General features: G+C 44.1%; 1 protein-coding gene across 7 annotated transcripts in view; it reads left to right on the top strand.

Moving 5' to 3' along the window:
• LAMA2 (laminin subunit alpha 2) overlaps positions 1-18286 on the top strand; it is a 3379260-nt gene that overhangs the window by 2419549 nt on the left and 941425 nt on the right. For all 7 annotated transcript variants that reach the window (XM_069234829.1, XM_069234828.1, XM_069234823.1 and 4 more), the window contains one exon: positions 2317-2451. In XM_069234829.1, coding sequence (XP_069090930.1) covers positions 2317-2451 — 135 coding nt within the window. The remainder of the gene's footprint in view (positions 1-2316; positions 2452-18286) is intronic.

Raw genomic sequence — 18286 nt, 5'->3', positions numbered from 1 at the left:
GTAACTGTATCCATTCGGGTTGGAAGGTAATTCATTATAAAAAGGACAATTACATGTGTGTAATAACATGTTCTAGCATCTTATCCTTTTTATTCTACATGGGTTCAAAATGTATTGTATTGATACGAAGTATAGAAGGTTGTAGTGTTTATTTGTATAAAGCTTTTTAGGTATTGTAGTGTAATGAAGTGTGCTTTTACGATCTCAAATAAAATCGAATAAAGTACTTTAAAGTAAAGTAAGTGTAACTCAGGAACTTAAGAAATTATTTGTGTATGATGTTAAATAACACGTATTTAATGAATTCACTGCACACTCTGGTGGTCATTCCGACCTCTGCGGTCTTTTCTCCTGACCGCCGAGGCTGGGGGAGACAGAATACCGCCATTGCCGGCGGTATTCATGCCTCCCTATTCCGACATTTCCGCTGGCCCAGCGGAAATGGCACATCAACATTGCCGCCGGCTCGTAATAGAGCCGGCGGCAATGTTGATGTGCAGCCGGTGCAGTAGCACCCGTCGCGCATTTCACTGCCCGAAATTCGGACAGTGAAATGCGCGATGGGGCTATGCCTGGGGGCCCCTGCACTGCCCATGCCAAGTGCATGGGCAGTGCAGGGGCCCCCAGGGGCACCCCAAGTCCCCTTACCACCAGCCTTTCAATGGCGGTGTTTACCGCCACGGACAGGCTGGCGGTCGGGGACTCATAATCCCCAGGGCAGCGGTGCTTGCACCGCTGCCCTGGGGAAAGTGGAGGGGCCGGCGGTATGACCGTGGCTTTTCCGCCACGGTCAGAATTGCTGGCGGAACACCGCCAGCCTGTTGGCGGTGTTACCGCCAACATACCGCCAGCCGCCAGGGTCGGAATGACCCCCTCTGTCTTCTTATGTATGTATAATCTAGACTTATAACGCAGCCATGTAAGAGCATGTCATTCACTCACAAACTTGAGATTCTGCTGCTTTGTAACCCTACATATGAATACTTTGTCGGTTACAGACAGAACAGATCAGTAGGTTTAACGAATTTTAATTTTATATATTTTTCTGTTTATGAAATTAACTTTTCTTTTCTCGGATGTCTTCCCTTACTGCTCTCATCTGCAATTTACCCACTCTATGCTGCACCTTAAGATACTTACACAGGCCTGGTTCCTTCAAATGTACTTTAAGTTTGACTATAAGTGTTAGAAATACTTTGAGAAGTGCTTGGGAATCACCCATTAGTTCAGCATGACTGGGCATTTACGTACGTGCATTGATTTCCTTTAGTTGCCCTTGTGTCACACCTGTGGTGCAACCATGGTCTTGTTAGATGGGGCAAGGGTGATGCAAGAAAAGTGGTGCATCGGGATCGATGTGCCACTTTCTTGTAAATATGCCCCCACATGTTCATGAAGATTGGTGCACGGAGCAAGACAGGAGAGTTTGGGAATAGCATGTGTGTCATCTGTGCGTGTGCCTGTGTAAGGCATGTGGGTTGTATAATTGTGGCTATGTGTGTAAAAAGTGAGTGCATACGCAGTACATATACAAAAGAATAGTGAAGATACTTTATAAGCAGCAGGTATTTTTTATGGTTAGACACATGGTTAGAAGGGAAAGCACAAATGCACCAACAGTGTGTTTGTGGTGAGTACAACGGTTTTGGAGGGTGGGAGCACATTGTCATCATCATCATTGTTAGTGAGGACCATGAAATTTGTGTTTGGATGAGACATAAGTGCCTGGAGTTTGTGTGAATCACATTGTCCCAATTTCAGAAGTTGTTTAAATGTATATGACACATCTGATATCGTTGGTTATGGAATTAATGATGCCTTAGAGGATATTATGTTTCATTAGTGAATTATGTTTTTGTGATGTTTTCTTTGACAACATTTGTTAACTCACAAGCAGTGCAATAAGGTGTGGTTAAGACTTGGAAAAACGCATGTTTGTGACTGCCTTATATCTTACATTTTGACTATGGAAGGTAACATTATATAAGACAATTTTGTCACTGAATATATTCGTAAAATTAAAGTTGCTAATGTTCTCTGTTTTGAATTTAGGACTTTGTTGTTTACTGTTGGTGCCTCATTAGAAGACAAAGATATCGATCATAATCTCCTCCCAAAGTGCTTTTAATAAACAGCGTTGCATGACTCTTTTATTGAATGTAAATATATGCGTTACCATTTATTACAATAATATATGTGACGTAGCAAATATGCTGTATGTGTTGCATCACATGTGCAAAGTACCTAAGGGTAAAGTTGAACTAAATATTGGTAACTTCTATCAAACCCTACATGCATATATTTCTCTTTTTTCAGGCATGTTCTCCTGGCTTTCATAGAGTGCCACCTCCATCCCCCATCAGGAGACCTGGTCCAGCTCTGGGTACATGTGTGCCGTGTCAATGTCATGGTCATGCAGACTTGTGTGATCCAGAATCCTCCATCTGTCAGGTTAGAATCTAAGACTTTAACAGAATCCAAATTCTGTTTTCATAAGTGCATGGACTGGTATGTTTTCAGGAAGTGTTCATCTAGTTTGTTACTGGATTGCAAAAGTCTCTTTCACCCAAGGCAAATCGGTACCCCTACCTATGCTTATGCAAAGAAACACTTACGACCACTGCTGTTGCCTCCACGATGAAGCTTGTAATAAACATGGGGAGGAGGCGGGAAATATACCATCACCTCCTCCCTCATAATGTTTTTGTTTTATTTGATTAATGTAGGTGAAATTTATTTTTAAACAAATACACACAAAGATAAAAAGAAAAAAGGACAAAATAAACAGATTAATTTTCAGATGAATAAGCTTCTTATTCAAATCCAATTTTAGATCACACAATTTATCATTTTGTTCATCTTTTTTATCATGCAGTCCATGAACGTGAAAGCAAGTTTTTAATTTGCTAATTTCTCCAATGATTACTCTGTTGAATTTCAATTAATTGCATTCATTCTGTGTAGAGTTTTCATCCAGTGCTCAAACAATCCCCAAGTTCTCTGATATGCCAAAAACTGCCCATTTTCTGAACAGTACACCACCTCTAGATAGTCAATCTTCATTTATTACATCCATTCCCTCACTTTCGGGAGGTCATTGAACCTTTCTGATCAATGAGCAATCTTGCTACTAATGATTAAAATACACTTTAAATTCTCTGTGGCAAGATCATTACCATAATTTTGCTACCTTCCTACAATGGCCACCGCCAGTCATAATTTAGTTAGAATCCTTAAACTATTTCCAGTTACTTGAATACGGAGTTCCAGTAAGGCTGTGATGTTTGCCCTCCAGCACTGCAAGCATCCAGGTACCCACACATATAGGCAACTAGTGCACTAATTACTATATTCTGGAACATTTGTATCTATGATTGTGGTGTATAATATATTTGGCAATGGAAGAAGTATTTGTTGTAAATTTGACTCTACCATGAGAAGAGTTATAAGTGTATTGATTTTCTTCAAATCTTTGACCGAAACTTGGGTCCTTAAATCCTCTGAAAACAGCACAGATTTAATACAATCCAGGACTATGTTTACTAATGATCGCCAATATACTGGAATAATTAAACCCCTTTCTCGAGGAGGCCAATAATTCAATCCCATATTTGTTGTATCCATATTTGTTGATGTAGCTACAAATCTATAACAAACTAAGGCCTCCTCCCATGCTGAACTTCATATTTCAGTTTTACCCCCAGAAAGGAAATTACACCTTTTCTATAAACCCTGACAAAATTTAAATTACGTTGACACAAGTTTGTGAATTTCATGGGTTCCTTGTTCCGCAAAATTCCTTAAAATACAACATTATACAAAGCTGGGTAATTATTCACCGTTTACAGAAATGTTTTATTTTTTGTGCTCGGGGGTAATATGAATGGGCAGAATGCAAGGGTCTTTTGCTTGTGCCACTTGTTTTTTCTGGCTATTTTTGTACCTCAAATTGAGCTCTTGCATCAAAAATCGACAAGAGGCCGCATTTCATACTAAATTATAGTGCTAAATGATAGGCTTGCATTTTGCATAAAGATGAGTAATATTGCATAATTTTAGTGAAATTTCACGTAAATATGAAAAAGGAAATTATGTGCATTTTGCACACTGCTACTTTTCTATCAAGCATTTTTCTCTATCTCCAAATAACTTTCTGGCAACATTCTTTATGAACTAGAGCAACATCCTCTGGGAACATTTGATTGTCTCACATGGGGATACAGCCTTCATTCTGACTTTTGATTTTTAGTAGCGAATGTGAATTAACCTTGCAAAATACTATCTTCTTTTAAACCTGCTTTGTGGGGTTACGTATGAGGCCCCTTGCTCACCACCCTTATGAGTAATAATAATAATAGAAAAATATTGATCCAGAATGCCACTTTAGCCCATTCATGCATATGATATATCTAGCCTATTTAGTATGAAAACAATAATTTTCCTAAACCGAAGCAGAAATAAACTATAGAGTGGGCTAATCATCTTGCTTAAATATATCGATCGACTTGAGAAATAGTGATATGCTGCCAAGTCCCAAAATCTTTTGTTAGCTTCAGCAAAAATGCTTTGTATAGGTGGCCAAAGCATGCCCATTATCCCGAGATATCTGTCTACCTGTGATGTCACCTTACTTTGTAATCCAGTGATGTCACCTTACTTTCTACTTTATCAGCAGTGGTGGCCGGGAATTGTAGTGGTGGAGGGGGCACACACATACACACTCACTCACACCCATGCATTCACACACGCACACACACACTCGCATTCGCAACACTCACTAACAAATACACCTATATTCACTAATGCACACACCAAAGATAAAAATAAATAAATACCTTCACTGTTGAGAGGGAAGCCTTGGAGGTTCCAGGAGGACCTAAGGTTTGCCAATGATGGAAAACAGCAGTCCCTCACTCGTCACAACGTGGGATGGGGTCAGTGAGACTGATAGACACTCAGCCCTAGGCACTTTGGGGCTTAAAACTGAAGCATACAGGTCAGAGGCAATCAGTGACGCTTTGCCTTGTCACAAATGGGAGGGCCTTGTGGCTGAGGAGGTCACACCCCCAGGGCTTTAAAATTCTCAGCCCAGAAAAGTTCAGCCCAGGCAGCCAGGAGCATGCACGTTTAGTGCAAATATAGCTCTTGCTTGCTTCACCTGAACAATAAGAGTGTCTATCAGGCTTATCTTTGTTCAGCCTGATGGACACTTTGCTAGGAGAATGGCAGGAGGTGTGGCCACTCAGCCCTTATGGAAAGGCCACTGCTGCTCATCAGTTAAGCTAGATTTTGGAAATTGAATTAAACTACTTTATGATCTGGCTTTACCTATTATGTATCGGAAGCCTTGGAAAGCCTTTCTTTAGGTAAAAAAGCTTTGGACAGATTCCCAGGTTCGTGGTTGAGAAACAAGACCATGCTATCCATATATAATACAATCTTAATAGGTGACATATCATATGGCTAATTATTTGGCTCTGATGCTGGATCGCTGGTCTAATAAAAAAAGCAACTGTGAGAAATTGATTTACTGGTTGATTCGAGTGTGAGCACTTGTCAAGCAGCAACCAAAATGCTTGTCAGTGTAAAGCACATGCACACCCCAAATTAACCTGTGTTCAACCCACTGGTAACTTGACACAGAGCAGCCAGGCTTAACTTAGAGGCAATGTTCAAAGTATTTTTCCAACACTTCAAACAGTAAAACAGGGAAAACGCCACACAAAATTGGTTAGAAAAACAGAACAGCATTTATTAAATAAAACAAGTCCAAGCTGACAAAAATCTATACCGTAGAATTGAAGTTAAGAATTTGTAAAGAATAAAGTGTAAAATAGCACCTAAAAGCACAAAGTTCCAACCAGGGCTAACTGGTCGTGCTAGGCCAAGTCAAAATCAAAAGTTCAGGCCAACAGCTGAAATGTAGGTCGGGTTCAATCCCAGATAAGTCCCACTGAAGTTCTACCTTGTCAGGTTTTGTGCCAAGAATCCCGTTCATGTAGAGAGGGCCACAAGGAGCAAAGAGAGCGTTGTGAGAGGCTGTCTGCTTGGCGCAAACAGCAGGCCAGGCATTGAGGACGGGCAGGCTGGAGCTTTGCATTTGCAGATCCCATGAGCGGTAGATGCTGCAGTGTGAATAGATTGGCTGGCTGTGCTCTGAGCTGAATTTCGGTGCCAGCTGCACAGTCTCATTGCAAATAGGCCCGTTTGCGAAGAAACCAAAAGCTTGATTGAAGTTTGCTGAGCCACACCAAGGGTCCAGGACCTGAAAGGTACTATTTGGGAGTCAAGAACATGCTGCAGCTGGATCCACAAGCTGGTTGGGGAGTCTTTTATGTCCCTGAGGCTGAGATCAGAATAGGGGGCCAGCAGACTAGCCCTTGGAGTCACTCTGGGATCCTGGGTACAGGATGAAGTTGCAGGTCCAATTCTTTTTCCCCAGGTAAGAGGGCAGCAGACAACAGATTAGCGTAGCAGGACAGCTGTTCCTTTAGAACAGCAGTCCAGCAGAGTGGCAGTCCTTGTAGCAGCACAGCAGTCCTTCTTGCAGGCAGAATATCCACAAGTCTAAAAGTGTACTGAAGAGTTGGGGTCTGCGATCCAATATATTGATACAGAGTTGTGCTTTTGAAGTGGGGAGAAGCATCTATAGACATGTTTTGATGTGCACAGGTGCTCAGCCTTCCTGACCTTGTCTCCAGACTAACTGCAGGGGGTATGCAACCATTTGTGTGGAGGCAGGACACAACCTATTCAAGTGTAGGTGGGGCTGGGCCCAGTTCCTCCCACCCATCCTGCCAGTGATGGCCCATCCAGTCACACTTAAGCTCTTTATTGTGTGTGGCTGTCTAGGAGGAATGCACAAAGCACAAAATGTGGCTACATCCAGTCAAGCGACAATTCCAAATTGTTAAATGTGGTAATTTCAGAATTGCAATTTAAAATCTGAATTCACCATAAGTTAGGATTTTAAATTGTCATTCTAAAGACACCACACCGGTTATCTCGTCCCGTTTGAGTGTTACACTTAGAAAATGCAACAAGGCAACTTCAATGTTATTCTACGGGTGAGATGGGCCTTGTTGTAGTGAAAAATTAATCTGAAAGTTTTTCATTACCAGCATGTGTACATTTCACCCTGCATTCTGGGATAACCAGGGCCTACCCGAGGGGCGATTTAAATCTAATAAAATTGAAGGTTTGGATCTGCAAATGGTTTATTTTGTCAGGTCGAAATGGCAGAAATGCAATGGCATTCCTGTGGCATAATTAAAGGATTTCTTAAGTAAGTGGCACAATCAGTGCTGCAGGACCACTAGTAGCATTTAATTTACAGGCCCTGGGTACATGTAGTACCACTCTACTAGAAACGTATAAGTAAATTAAATATGCCAATTGGCTGTAAGCCAAATGCTACCATGTTTTAAGGAAAGAGCACAAGCACGCTAGCACTAGTTAGTGTGGTAAAGTGTGTAGAGTCTTATGGCCAATAAAAACAAAGTCAGGAAACACAGGATGTCTGAAAGCAGAAAATTAGACGAAAACCAAACCAAAAATGCAAGGGCTAATACTTGTCCCTCCAAGCTGAAAGTGGAAAGAACTATCCAACACCTTTAGAGTTTTCTTCACTAAGGTGTAAGAAACTAGAGAGACCATGAGCATTGACGTGGTCTGTTCCAGTACGGTGTTCCACCATAAAGTCCATTCCCTGTTGGCCAGTGGACCACCTCAACAGTTTAGGATTCTCACCCCTCATCTGCATTAACCATCTAAATGGTCATGGCCTGTCTGAACCCGGAAGTAAGCACCAAACAGTTATGGCCTCAGATTCTTTAGCATCAAGACCACTACAAAGGCTTCCCTCTATATTGCACTTCACTTCTGTTCCCAGGAAGTAACCTCCTAATGACGAAAGCTACAGGTTGATCCAGGCCTGCTTTGTTTAGCTGCAAAGCATCTGTATGCACAATGAAATCCTGGGAGATGTCAGAGGACTTGAGCACAGGTGCTGTGCACATGGCATCCTTTAGCATGTCAAAAGCGTTCTGGCATGCCTCTGTCCAGATCATGTGATGTAGTTGCTTCTTAGAAATGTTCAAAACCAGTTTGCCACTCACTTCAGCTGCTGTCTTGAAAGTTTTGAGGTGATTCGTCAAGGCAGGGTCCACAAAAACGGGAGTCCCAAAACATGTTTTTACCATGCAAATTCTCATAGAGATTTTAGATACACCTACAGCCTAAACCGCTAAACAGATTAACACTGAATTTGACAGAAAGCTATATCTTGGTCCAGAAAGAGTTCTGTTAGTTATGTGGTGTAAATCTGTTCAGTAGTTTCAAAGTCATTAAAGGAAAAAGATTTATGTATATCTACAGACACGGATTCACCATGGATCCACCGTGGTAGATCAATGGATCGGAAGCCAAAAGCAAGGCAATGAATGACTGGCCGAGAATATTTGCGGCTGCCATTTTGTATCTTGGTCAGCCTGAGGGGGTACGATAAGGTGAAAAATGACACAGGGGTCAGGATACAGGCATCTTGACCCTATTGGGCAGATGGAGAGGTCCCTGAGGGACCCCTCACTGGCAAGAAATTGCCAAAATTATTTGTTTTCGCCTACTCAACAATCCTTGGATCTACCGCAGGGCAGAGCACAGCCCCCAGTGTTTTCTGCAGTTTCAAAGCACAATGAAAAAAAAATAGACCCACTCCCACACAACACTACAGCCATGCTCGGCTAAAGGCCATGCACAGCCTTGGGTTGGCTGCATACCGGGGTTGGCTGTGGCCAAACCCACGCTGCACATGGCCAAGAGCCATGCACGGTGTGGTGTTGGGTGCAACACACCACACAGCTAAAGGATGTGTGCGGCTGTGGTTGGATTAACGTATGGTAATTACATATTAATTTACATTAAAAAAAAAATGAAATTCACTTAACAAAACAAAGGTTATAGAAATGTTATAGTTAGGTTCACATTTTACACTCACAAAACCATAGACATTTCGCAGTTATACTTATCTAAAGAAACTATAACCTGTGCCATAAAGTAACTTCAGGGCATGAGTTGTAGTTTCTTAAGATATGTATAACTCTAACTGCAACATTTTCTTTGCTTATGGCTCACATTTTAAATGTACAAAAACATAGAAATTCACCTGTTATAGTTAGAGTTATGTCAAGTGACTATAATACGTACCCTAAGGTAACTGTAACCCGTGCCCCCACCATGAATTTTTTTTTCAAAAATGTTGTTGCAAATATTGTATTGATATTATCAATGATGTTATCAAAGATGTCAAGAGTGCCATAATTTGTTGGGTAGTTAGCAGTGCATGGCGAGGGTGCGAGTTATAGATACCTTAGGGTACAAGTTATAGTCACTTGAGACAACTCTAATTGTAACTGGTGAATTTCTATGGTTTTGTACGTTTAAAGTGTGAGCCTAACTATAAAGTTCCTGTAACCTATGGTTTTTTAAGTGAATTCATTTGTTTTTTTTCTAATTCTGTTTCCTAACTATGGTGTCCCTATAACCTTTGATTTTTGTAAGTGAATTTCTATGTGTAGGTTAAGGGGCAATGGAAGTCTAGCCATTGCAAGTCACTATTGCCATTTGGAGTGTGTAGAGCCTCTGTACACAAGGCCAAAAATAGGGGACTAATGCCGATGTGATGCAATATGCAGAAAATATAGTTCCATTATACTCTATGAAATGCCTTTTCGTCATTTACAGAGACTACAACTTTTTTGTCTTTGTCACTGCACACTGCTCAGAGGTCATGGCATAAGTCTCAGAGGTGGGATGTAGAAAAGCAGTGTGGAACAAATCCCACCTTGAAAAGGATGTCTCATTTGAGATGTTTTGCTAGGAGTTCGTCCAGTATTTTAATTTTTATTACTAAATGTTAATCCAAAAAACCACGCACATGGCCAAAGGCCAGGCCCTCGGGCCAACCCCCTATAGCCATCCAACCTTGCACCATGCATGGCCTTTGGCCTTGCGCAGTGGGGTTCACTGCAGGGCCTGGTCCGTGGCCAGTCCCTATGGCCAACCACCCAACCCCATGTTGAGCATTGCCTTTGTCATCTGCAGGAGGTGTTGGCCGCAGGTCTGCATGGTCCCCCTCCACTTGCCGATTTCGGCCCCAAAGACCATTTTCCCTGGGGCCCGGGGTGGAGGTGGTCCCCAGAGATACAGGTGAGGCCAGACAATCACCCACATTTACTACTGTGTTTGTCCCCAGGGAGGTAATGGTTCCTGGAGCTAATGGGGGGCAGGTGACCCCTCTTGTATTTAATTGTATGTTAGCCCTGGGGAGGAGGTGGTCCCCGGGGCTGCATGGGGGCCAGGGGGCCCATCTGCTTTTAATTGTGTTTTAGCTCTGGGAAGGTGGTGGTCCCTCCGGCCGCAGGGGTGGGGGGGTGTGGCGCTCCAGCATTTACTACTGTGTTTGGCCCTGAGAAGGTGGCAGTCCCCAGTGCTGCAGGGTGCCCAGATAGCCCCCAACACATTTAATTGTATGTTAGACTTGGGGAGGTGGCAATCCACTGGGCTGCAAGGGGCCAGGCAGTCCCCGCATTTATTTCAGTGTTTGGCCCCAGAGATGAGGTGGTCCCTGGGGCTGCATGGGAGTTGGGGAGTCCACCTGCATTTAAGTGTGTGATGGCCCCGGGGAGGTGGTGGTCCCTAGGGCTGTACCAGGGGGCATATGGCACCCCAGCATTTAATACTGTGTTTGGCCCTGGGGAGGTGGTGGTCCCCTGGGCTGCAGGGGGGGACAGGCAGCCCCTCACATTTAATTCAGTGTTTGGCCCCGGAGAGGTGGTGGTCCCGGCTACACGGCCATCCTGCATTCAAAATTTCAATGACACCGGGACCTGTCCCACCCAGGGGCTATTCACCAAAGAAGCAGGGGAGCCTGGGTTTGAGGTTTTTTTTTTCCCCCAGATCCCACAAGACTCCTGCTGAAATGTTTTCAAAAAAGCTCAGCACCAGAGTTAATGGGTCAGGATGTATCTACCCTGCCACCTTTTCTTTCTTTTTTTAATCTTTTTTTCTGGGACTTAGCTGATGCCGAGTCCCAAGATGCTGCCAACACTTCCTTGTTGAAGTGCTGACAGCCAATCAGATCTCAGAACAAGATTGGACGGGTCGAGGAGCCTTTGTGTCTCTATATATAGAAATTAGTTTTTTCTTGAATTTCTCAAAAGCTATGGAACAGATTTATACCACATAACAAAATGGGTGCTTTGTGGACCAAGAGCCACCTTTCTTCCACATTTGGTATAATTCTGGCCAGTGGTTCCTGTGCAATTCCTGTTCAAAAAATGGAAAAATGCATGAGGAAAAAGTGTTTTGCGACCCCCCTTTTTCTTGACCCCCCGCTTGACGGATCACCCCAAAACTTTCTAGACATCCGCTGAAATGAACGTTGTGTTTTTTTGGAAAATTTGTGAAGATTAATCAAAAGGTGCCAACGTTATTAGCCTTTATCCATAGACACTAGGTCCTAACTATAACTACTTAGTGGCAACCACCACTAGGTTGTGTGTGTGTGTGTGTGTGTGTGTGTATATATCTTTCTTCTACGGGAGTGTGTTGCAGTACCTGTGATGCTTGACTTACTCCAAGGCTGAGCTGAAGTGCTTTCACACCTCATTTGCCACTTTTAGGCTGAATTAACTTAAGAAGTGCAGTTTGTGATTAGAAATGTATGTGTTTATATTGACATGTTCCTAACTAAACACCTACATACATTTTTCTAAACTCCTCCCATTAGTAAAACCTTTTGTGTTTTGTCCCACCACCCGAACACCACCCCTGCCTTTTTAATTCCTTCCTACTTCCACTTCCTTACCACATTCACTCAATTTACTCTTCTTTTAATGAGAAAGTAGGAGAGGTGATCAGACACTCCTTAGTTATAGCTGTGCTGTGAGACATTCTTTGAAGAAAATTTCCATTGGTGAGGCACAAAGAATTTTATTCACAATACAACAATTTTGTTTTATAAATTTTATTATTAATGTTATATTAACTCGCTCTTCCCTAAATTAAACCAATGCTATCCTAACTTAATTCCACCCCTAATCTTCCCCCTTGACCTCCTGTAGTGACATCATTCTTTAAAGTCTGCACCTCATAGATCTACTCATTACCTGTGTGCTCAAGGTTTTTCACACAAAGTTTACCCCTCTTGTTTATTGTAAGAACATCAGAATGTGAGAAATTCCCCACTCACAATACCTTTTGCTGTGACTGCTGTATAATCTGTGCTTTTACGCCAGTATTATTGCATTCACTGATTAAAGCTTTTGTTTCCCTGATTCCCCAGGGATCTCAAAAGATACATCCAGAATGTTTTGTAACAAAAGACACTATACACCTGGGGAAGATGACAGCTGTTTAGTGGACCTTTCGAGGAGGCAGTGCCCACAAGCGATCTCCTTACATGTTGCAGGGTCAGTTTGCTTCAAATGGGAGTGCCCCTCTCAACTCTCTGCATCCCAGAGGGCCATATTATGGATACCAAACAGCTCTGAGCTGGCCAAGAGCTCAGCATCACAGCAGGCCCTTGCTCACATCCATTCACTGCGGCCTTTTCTGCATCCATTGCTACATAGTTATACAGCCGACGGGAACGAGGAGGACGGCAGACCAAATGGCACCTCAGCCTTCTGAATTGCTGTTGGAGGCTGACACTTTATATGCAGGAGGCCTCATGTTTCCACAGCAGCAACGACCGGAGAGAACTCCCTAGAGGTGACTCCTGATGGCATGATCAATTGCAGCCCGCACCTGATCTGGTACAACGATCTTGCAATGTGAGTACTCAAGGGGACCCGGCCCACCCTCCCTCACCGCTCTCGCCACCCACTGACTGCTGCTGGTGAGTCCCGGCCAACATTCTGCAACGGTGGCCCCCTCTGTGACCTAAACTACTCAACCACTTTTAGGACAGTGAAAGACATCTGCACAGACCTTACTTCACCATAGCTTCTCCTGAACAGTTATTAGGGGTCCGTCCTATTCATGTCAGATATAACTAAGGTGCCACCACAGACACAATCAATTACATTTTCTAGGACCACTCACCAAGGACCTGGACAGCTGCGACTGAGTCACTACAACCAACTATAAATCTGTATGGTGTGTACCCGAGGTGACTCGATCTTACCTCTCCTCTCGCCCGGGCTGCTGGCCATTCATCAGTTCATGGCACCCATGATCTGTGGGGGCCCCACTGTATCTGCAAGGGCCCCTCTGCATCTGTGACTACCAGCTTCCTAGTGCCAGACAGCAGGCACGAAGATACTGCTACACCCTTACAACAGCATTCGCATGGTTATAAGCCTGAGACACAACTCATCCACTAGACAACTTCCCACTGACTCCATCCAGAGATAAGGGCCATCCACTGCCATGGGTCCCCACCACTTAGGGCACCAGGACTTAGAGGGAGCACTTCCAATTATGCTGGACGGTGCCACTAAGGACGAATAATAAGCTGTCCTTTCAAGACCCAGGGACGGAGGGCATTCCTTTCTCCTCCTTCTTGACATGTGGGGGATGCAGACTTTGCCAGCTCCACTGGACATCTGACTATGTGCTTTCAGAGCCTACTCACTCATCCTTCCCTCATGATTTTGAAATCTATCAGACAACTCCTGTTTGCAGAGGCCGTGGCTGGATGGCAGTCTAGGGAGGAAAAAGGTAGTAATACTTACGAGGACTTGACCCTGGAGGTTATACTGAAAGGACTGGCAGCATTTAAGCTCACACTCTGAGAAGTCATGCATAACACCTCTGAGACATCGATTGATATCCATTCTATCCACCACAATCTCACCTCCTTGAATAATAGGCTGACCATCATGTAGACTAGGCTTGACCACATAGACCAGTTGCTAGCATCACTCATAGATTGGTTGCAGAACAACTAATACCTCTAGAAAAAAGTAATAAACTGGAGGACTGAAAATTCCAGGATAATCTTCAGCTCTCCAGAGTTCCAGAGAAGCTGGATGGCAATGACATGATGGGATTCCTTTCCACGTTTTTTCCCATCACCACTACACTCACATTTACCCCAATGCAATCAGCCCAACAACGTAATGACCAGAAAGGTCGGTGGCAAATAATTGCTTATTTTTTAGGCATCCAACAAGCCAGGGCTGTGCTCTCAGAGGCCAGAAAGAAGAGTCTGCTCCCCTACGACACCCATATGATATATGTCTCACAGGAGACAGTGTCTACTCGGAAGCTGATCTTTCAACTACGGTCTTGCTTCAAATGCTTAGGCCTTCTGAATCCAGTGACAATGCTCATCACTCATGACAACAAGACCATGGAATTCACGGACCCCAGCTAATGGGATTGATATCTGGAAGTGCATTGCCCCACTGCAATGGACACTGGGGTAGACGCCGGCCCCACAGTGACTGGACACAACCACCACCACTGTGCCCAGTTAGCCTGGAGGAGGAGCATCTCAGACTGGAAGAAGACACGAAACAATGGTCTGATTGCCCAAATTCCCATAGAGGCCTTCATGTGAGGGACAAATCTTGATCTCCTCTGAAGCCCAGCCAGCCTCCCTGCTTGGTCCAGACTCCTGAATACCCTGGCCTTGCCTGGCTGTAGCGGGGGAGGGTTTATGCCACTTGCATCACATGATAGACCCCTTACCAGCATCACTACCTGTTCATTGACCACTCTGAATAATGCTGACACCCGTTATCATAGGAGATCCTGAATGGATGTGCCCCACAACTGCCCAACTACAAAAAATTCCTAAGTACCGACTTTGAGTCAGTCCTACCTAGATGATTCTTTGACCCATCTTCTCCCAAACAATTCATCTCTGAGGCTCTATTATCAGCAACTTCTATCTAGGAGACCTTGGTGTCCAACCAAAGGTTAAGCCCATACCCCCTTTGCACAGGCACCCCACAGCCCAGCCCTCAACATTTGCACTGACATGCTGACACCCCACTGCAATCGAATACCCCACAGGAAGCAAACTTTGGCATTTCCCCCGTACTGGTCTCTTGTTGTTTTTACCCCTCGCCACTTAAATTTCAAGACCATTGACACAGGCTTCCTGCCTCTCCATTGTATCCCTGAACATCAGTGATCTTTCCAACTATGTCAAATGAAAGAATGTACTTGACTACACGATCCCTTGAACCTGATTTCAGGAAACCCACCTGACAGACATGAAGAGCCAGAAACTCCACAGAGAATGGGTGGGAAGAGGACATCATGCTAGCAAGCTCATTCCACTCTCTCAAACTCAACTGCAATGGGGAGCGGGGATTGCTATAATTGTCACAAGACACCAATGGCTGAAGGTCCGTAGTGTCTGTTGAAAGCCCCCAAAGCCATTATGTCCTTATTAAGGCTTCCATCAACAACTGGACGCTTTTAATCTGCTCCATTTACTCAACACACACAAAACAATACACCTTCATAGCCATGACCTGTGTCCTGCACAAACATTTTAAAATCAAAATCATACTGGGAATAGAATGGAACTTGGTGCAAGACCCATACATTTACAAATTGGGCCACCCCTTCTCTCAGTCAGACTCGGAAAGAGGGCTCCTCAAAGATATGATGTCAGACTGCTTCATGGTGGATCCTTGGAGATTATTGTACCCCACCACCTGGGACTACACCTATACCTCTTATGTCCATGGTACCCACATGATGATTTACTTTTTCCTTCTCATCCTGACTCTCCTAGCGCCCTTGCTTCCATCAAACCGACAGGGGTATCAGACTGTGATGCCATGCATGTGTGGCGCGACCTTGTTGTGCAGAGACCACCTCTAACTCAGTGGAGACTGAACCTATCCCACTACAAAGTGCCTAATGACAGGGCAGACCTACGCACCCACCTTCAGACCTTCTGAGACCACAATAATGTGAATATCATCTCCTTGAGGAATGGCTGTAGCCAAGGTGACTATAAGAGGGGACATCATGCAAAACGCAGCCCGTAGGAAACATGCAACATAGGCTTGCACTTGAGGTTCAACAGCTAACCTCCCAGTACTCTTTCTTGGCCAGCTCTGATGTACTAAAAGCCTTACTAAAGGTCAAGCACAGTCTCAATGTACTACACACCTCCAGAGCAGAAACCACTTTATCCTGTCTTAACCAACGCCACTATAAGCAGGGCAGAAAGAAAATGGCTGTTGTCTTTTGGCCTTGCATGCTTACCAGCTTGAAGCCTCCTGCACTATCATTTCCATTCTTCATGGAGACAGCATGCCTTGTACTTATCCGCTGGACCGTCCTGAGACATTTAAAACCTACTATGAGTTGCTGTACACCTCTGAGGTAGAAGACTCCTCTGCTGAGATCAAGTTGTTTCTAACTCTTCATGAACCTCCCAGACTCACTCCGACACAACAGCAATCACTTAAGACTGCCATTACAGAGGAGGAGATTAGGGAAGTGCTTTAAAGTCTCCCATCCGACAAATCCCCTGGCTTATATGGTTACATCGCTGAATAGTATAAGATGGATGAAGACCAACTGGCACCCTTGCTTTGTAAAGTCTTTACTGAAACCCACCTCCCACCCGCCACATGGGCCAAAGCCATTAGCGGGAAAATCACACTCATGCCTAAGCCCAGCAAGGACCCACTGCTATGCGTGAGCTACAGGCTGATCTCTCTATTGAATGGAGATATTAATATACTGGCCGAACTCCTAGCAAAACATATCAAATAAGTCATCCCTTTTCTAATCCACCAGGATCACGTGGGATTTGTTGCACACTGCTCTTCTACATCCCACCTATGAGACTTATCCCATGTCCTCTGAGCATTGTGCAATGACAAAGACAAAACAGTTGCAGTCTCTGTAAATGACGAAAAGGCATTCAACAGGGTAGAATGGAACTATATTTTCTGCATATTGCATCACATCGGCATTGGTCCCATATTTTTTTTTGGTCTGGGTACAGAGGCTCTACACAATCCCAACGGCTATAGTGACTTGCAATGGCTACACCTCCATGCCCCGCAACCTATACAGAGGCAGAAGGTAGAGATGTCTGTTTTCCCCCATGCTATTTATCCTTCTCCTGAAGCCCTTGGCGATCAAGAACTCACTTGACTTACATGGCACACTGTTACCAGGAAGGGTTCAAAAAGTGTTACTCTACACCAATAACTTCTTAAAACATATCCAGTGTCCTCCCTGAATGCTCTGTCAGCACCCTGTTTTCCACCCTGTCTCCCTATAAAGTGACCTGGGGCAAATATGAAGACTTACCCCTGACTGTACACACAACACCCGCAGCACTCAGTGGGCACCGGTACAAATGGACACCTGCGCTCTTGAAATATCTTGGCATCCTAGTCTTCCAGGGCTGGCTATCATGGTGGAGAACAACCTTTAACCCTTACATGAAAAAATATAAGCTGATTTGCAGTGCTAGTCCCTTCCCATGTCTCCCTCTGGGGTAGGACGCAACTGCTTAAAATTTAACATCATAGCTAGATTCAGCTACCTGTTTCTCCTGATCACCTGCTGTATCCCTTCCTGTCTGATGACGGTCATTGAGAAATCTCTAAACAAATTATTGGGAGTGGAAGCAAAGTCCGGCTGAAGCTAGACATGCTGTATGTAGCTATTGAAAAGTGCGGCATGAGGCTTCCCAGTGCCTCCAAATACTACTTTACATCACAACTTGTGCATCTTCCCTACATCCTCCACTCCTCTTTGGACACTCTGAGATGAGGCCCCATGGAGGCAGCCCTGACTAGATAATCGGAAGGAGTTTGGGCATTTGGAATGATTCCCTAAAGACTGCTTCTTAAATTATTTACTCTTATGTTCCAGATGTTGCCTGCTACAGCACTCTTCAAGCCTGCCGGATTTCTTCAACCTTTAGGTGGCGGCTGAAAACACATAAACATTTTTATCAATGATTTTCAGCTTATTGTGTATGTGGCTACCTCTTTTTTAGTTTAGTTTTCTATTGGTTAGATCTTTGTGTAGTCTCCAAGATCTGTTGGAGGAGGCACATTCTGGCAGTCTCTCCCCCCTGATGTTGGAGCCATGCCATTTTGCTCATCGGAAGGCTCATACGCTAGAGGTAATAATCATTTTAGGGTTTAGTGTTGCCTCAACCTCTGGGCTAAGTCCAGTATTTCTGAACTCTGTAATGATTTCAGAATCCAAATCTGAGGTGTCTTACCACTGGCTGTGGGACTGAAGTATTCCCTTTTCTTAGATAGTTGGTTAGGTTCTTGAGAAG

Source organism: Pleurodeles waltl, chromosome 5, assembly GCF_031143425.1.
Source record: "Pleurodeles waltl isolate 20211129_DDA chromosome 5, aPleWal1.hap1.20221129, whole genome shotgun sequence".
Taxonomy (NCBI): Eukaryota; Metazoa; Chordata; class Amphibia; order Caudata; family Salamandridae; genus Pleurodeles; species Pleurodeles waltl.
Note: the sequence above shows the minus strand (reverse complement) of the source record. Positions and strands in the feature narration are given on the sequence as shown.